Source organism: Silene latifolia, chromosome Y (assembly GCF_048544455.1).
Source record: "Silene latifolia isolate original U9 population chromosome Y, ASM4854445v1, whole genome shotgun sequence".
Classification (NCBI taxonomy): Eukaryota; Viridiplantae; Streptophyta; class Magnoliopsida; order Caryophyllales; family Caryophyllaceae; genus Silene; species Silene latifolia.
Window position 1 is genome coordinate 425,278,678 of NC_133538.1, and position 2,152 is coordinate 425,280,829.

Here is a 2,152-nt window from a genome sequence, read left to right on the forward strand (position 1 = left end):
TAGTGTTGAAATCTCCTAAACAAGTCCAAGGGAGATTAGTAGAAGCAGAGATAGCTTTTAGACTATTCCAGAGAGCAATCCTATCAGTTCCCCTATTATAGGCATAGACAAAGGTGACATGAAAATGCTGTTGAGTAGCATGGTAAAGAATAGAGCAATGCAGATGTTGAGCTGATTGTTCTAAGACTTTCAAAGTAATGACAGAAGGATGCCAAAGAACCCAAATGCGCCCATTTGGATGAGAATCATTATTATTAGCCATAGAGAATCTAGAAAACTTATTATTCCAAATAAAACTACTAGTAGAAGCCTTAACATGAGTTTCAATAATGGCCCCACAGTCCACTTTATTAGCTAAGAAGTACTCTAACACTTCTTGCGGTTTTATTGGGTCATTTAGACCTCTAACATTCCATGCTGAGATTATCATGAGAGACTGGTCCTCCACCAGGATCCCCATTTGATTCATGAGCCAGTTCAATTACCATAGTATTAGGAAGTACTTGAGAAGTCCCCACAGGTTCTTCTTGAAGCACTTGAAATCTATTATCCAGATTAGTAGCTATAATTTCCTTCCTAGGAATTACCCTAGTTTTAGAATGGTTAGGTTGGAAACCATCCCCAACCAAATGTTGAGCAGGAGGAGTGTGCGTTGGCTTATCCACTACAGAGACAGGCTTAGCATTGTCCACTACAGTGGCAGGTTTTTCAGTGGTAGCTTGCTTTTTCCTATATTCCATTCGTGGTTTTGCAATTCCACATCTATCATTGGTATGCCCTATCTTCTTACATTTAGTACAGAAATACGGTAACCACTCATAGACTATTTTTTGAAGGGCCTCTCCCCTGTAAGGAGTGCTAAGCTGGACAGCCTTAGGTAATTCCTGAGATAGATCCACATCAACAAGGATACGTGCAAAGGCCAATTTACTTTTGTTGGTTGTATGCTCATCAGCACAAATAGGGTTACCCACAACACTTGCAACTTTGCTGAGGGCCGTTTGTGACCAGAAACAAGGATCAAGCCCAGGAAATAGCACCCAGACTGGAACATGAGTCACATTTAATTCCTCCACTACTGTAGGGGACCATGGCTTAAAAACCATAGGGTAACCATTCAAGTTCCAAACATCAGACCTTACTTTCTCCATATCCTCAGTACTTGCAAAACGGAAATAGTACCAGCCTTTAGGAAAGTAGAGGATTTCAGGTGTAGTGATATGAGACCAAGATTTAAGAACCAGGCTTTGTATCTGAGCCAAAGTAGAGGACCTACCCAAAACAGTACCTACAAGAGTAGTTTTCCAGTAGTCCAATTCATCAACAATATCATCCTGTTCTATCACAACCACAAAATTTTCTGGAGATTCACATAAGAGAGATTCATTCCTTTCGAACTGGTTTTCAAAACATTAGAGTAGGACTTTTTAGGGTTTACCTCATATGCAACTTTTCCCCCATTAGTAGGGTTACCAGTCGGTGTAGGTCGATTGACAGTAGTAGTCAGAGTCTCCGGGACAACAGTAGCCGGTGTAGTCACCGGCACAGGGATCGGAATAGATTCCGATAAAGGTTCAGTAGCAGGGAGCACCTCCAACCCCACATCGACCACAACAGGCGATTCCGGTGCAGCAGTTTTTGGAGGCCCAGAGGATTTGGGCGGCCGGCCTCTGGCCATGGTGCGCCACCCTCGTCAGATCGTGAATCGTAGAAACAATCGCGATTAGAGAGGATTTAGTAGAGAGAGAAAGAAGAGAGAGAGCCGGTATTATTATTATTATTATTATTATTATTATTATTATTATTATTATTATTATTATTATTATTATTATTATTATTATTATTATTATTATTTTATTATTAAAGGAAGCGCGCAGCTTTCATTAAAAGGAAATTAAAAGTTTAGATGAAATTGGTGGAGAGCCGAGAGACAATCTGGGCTCCCACACCCTTATTATTATTATTATTATTATTATTATTATTATTATTATTATTATTATTATTATTATTATTATTATTATTATTATTATTATTATTATTATTATTATTATTATTATTATTATTATTATTATTATTATTATTATTATTATTATTATTATTATTATTATTATTATTATCATTATTATTATCATTATTATTATTAGAATTAGCA

General features: G+C 37.1%; 1 protein-coding gene across 1 annotated transcript; it reads right to left on the minus strand.

Moving 5' to 3' along the window:
- Nucleotides 1-404: 404 nt before the first annotated feature.
- LOC141632491 (uncharacterized) lies at nt 405-1,678 on the minus strand. The gene is made up of 2 exons (XM_074445038.1): nt 1,439-1,678; nt 405-1,334 (listed from the first exon to the last, which is right to left on the minus strand). Exons 1-2 carry the CDS (start codon nt 1,676-1,678, stop codon nt 405-407), a joined length of 1,170 nt encoding a protein of 389 aa, XP_074301139.1.
- Nucleotides 1,679-2,152: the final 474 nt, after the last annotated feature.

Excerpts from the sequence above, each read along its gene's own strand:
- LOC141632491 (XM_074445038.1), bottom strand. The coding sequence starts at position 1,678 with ATGGCCAGAGGCCGGCCGCCCAAATCCTCTGGGCCTCCAAAAACTGCT. Across the intron at positions 1,335-1,438 it reads GGGGAAAAGTTGCATATGAG|GATGATATTGTTGATGAATT; the intron begins GTAAACCCTAAA and ends GTGATAGAACAG.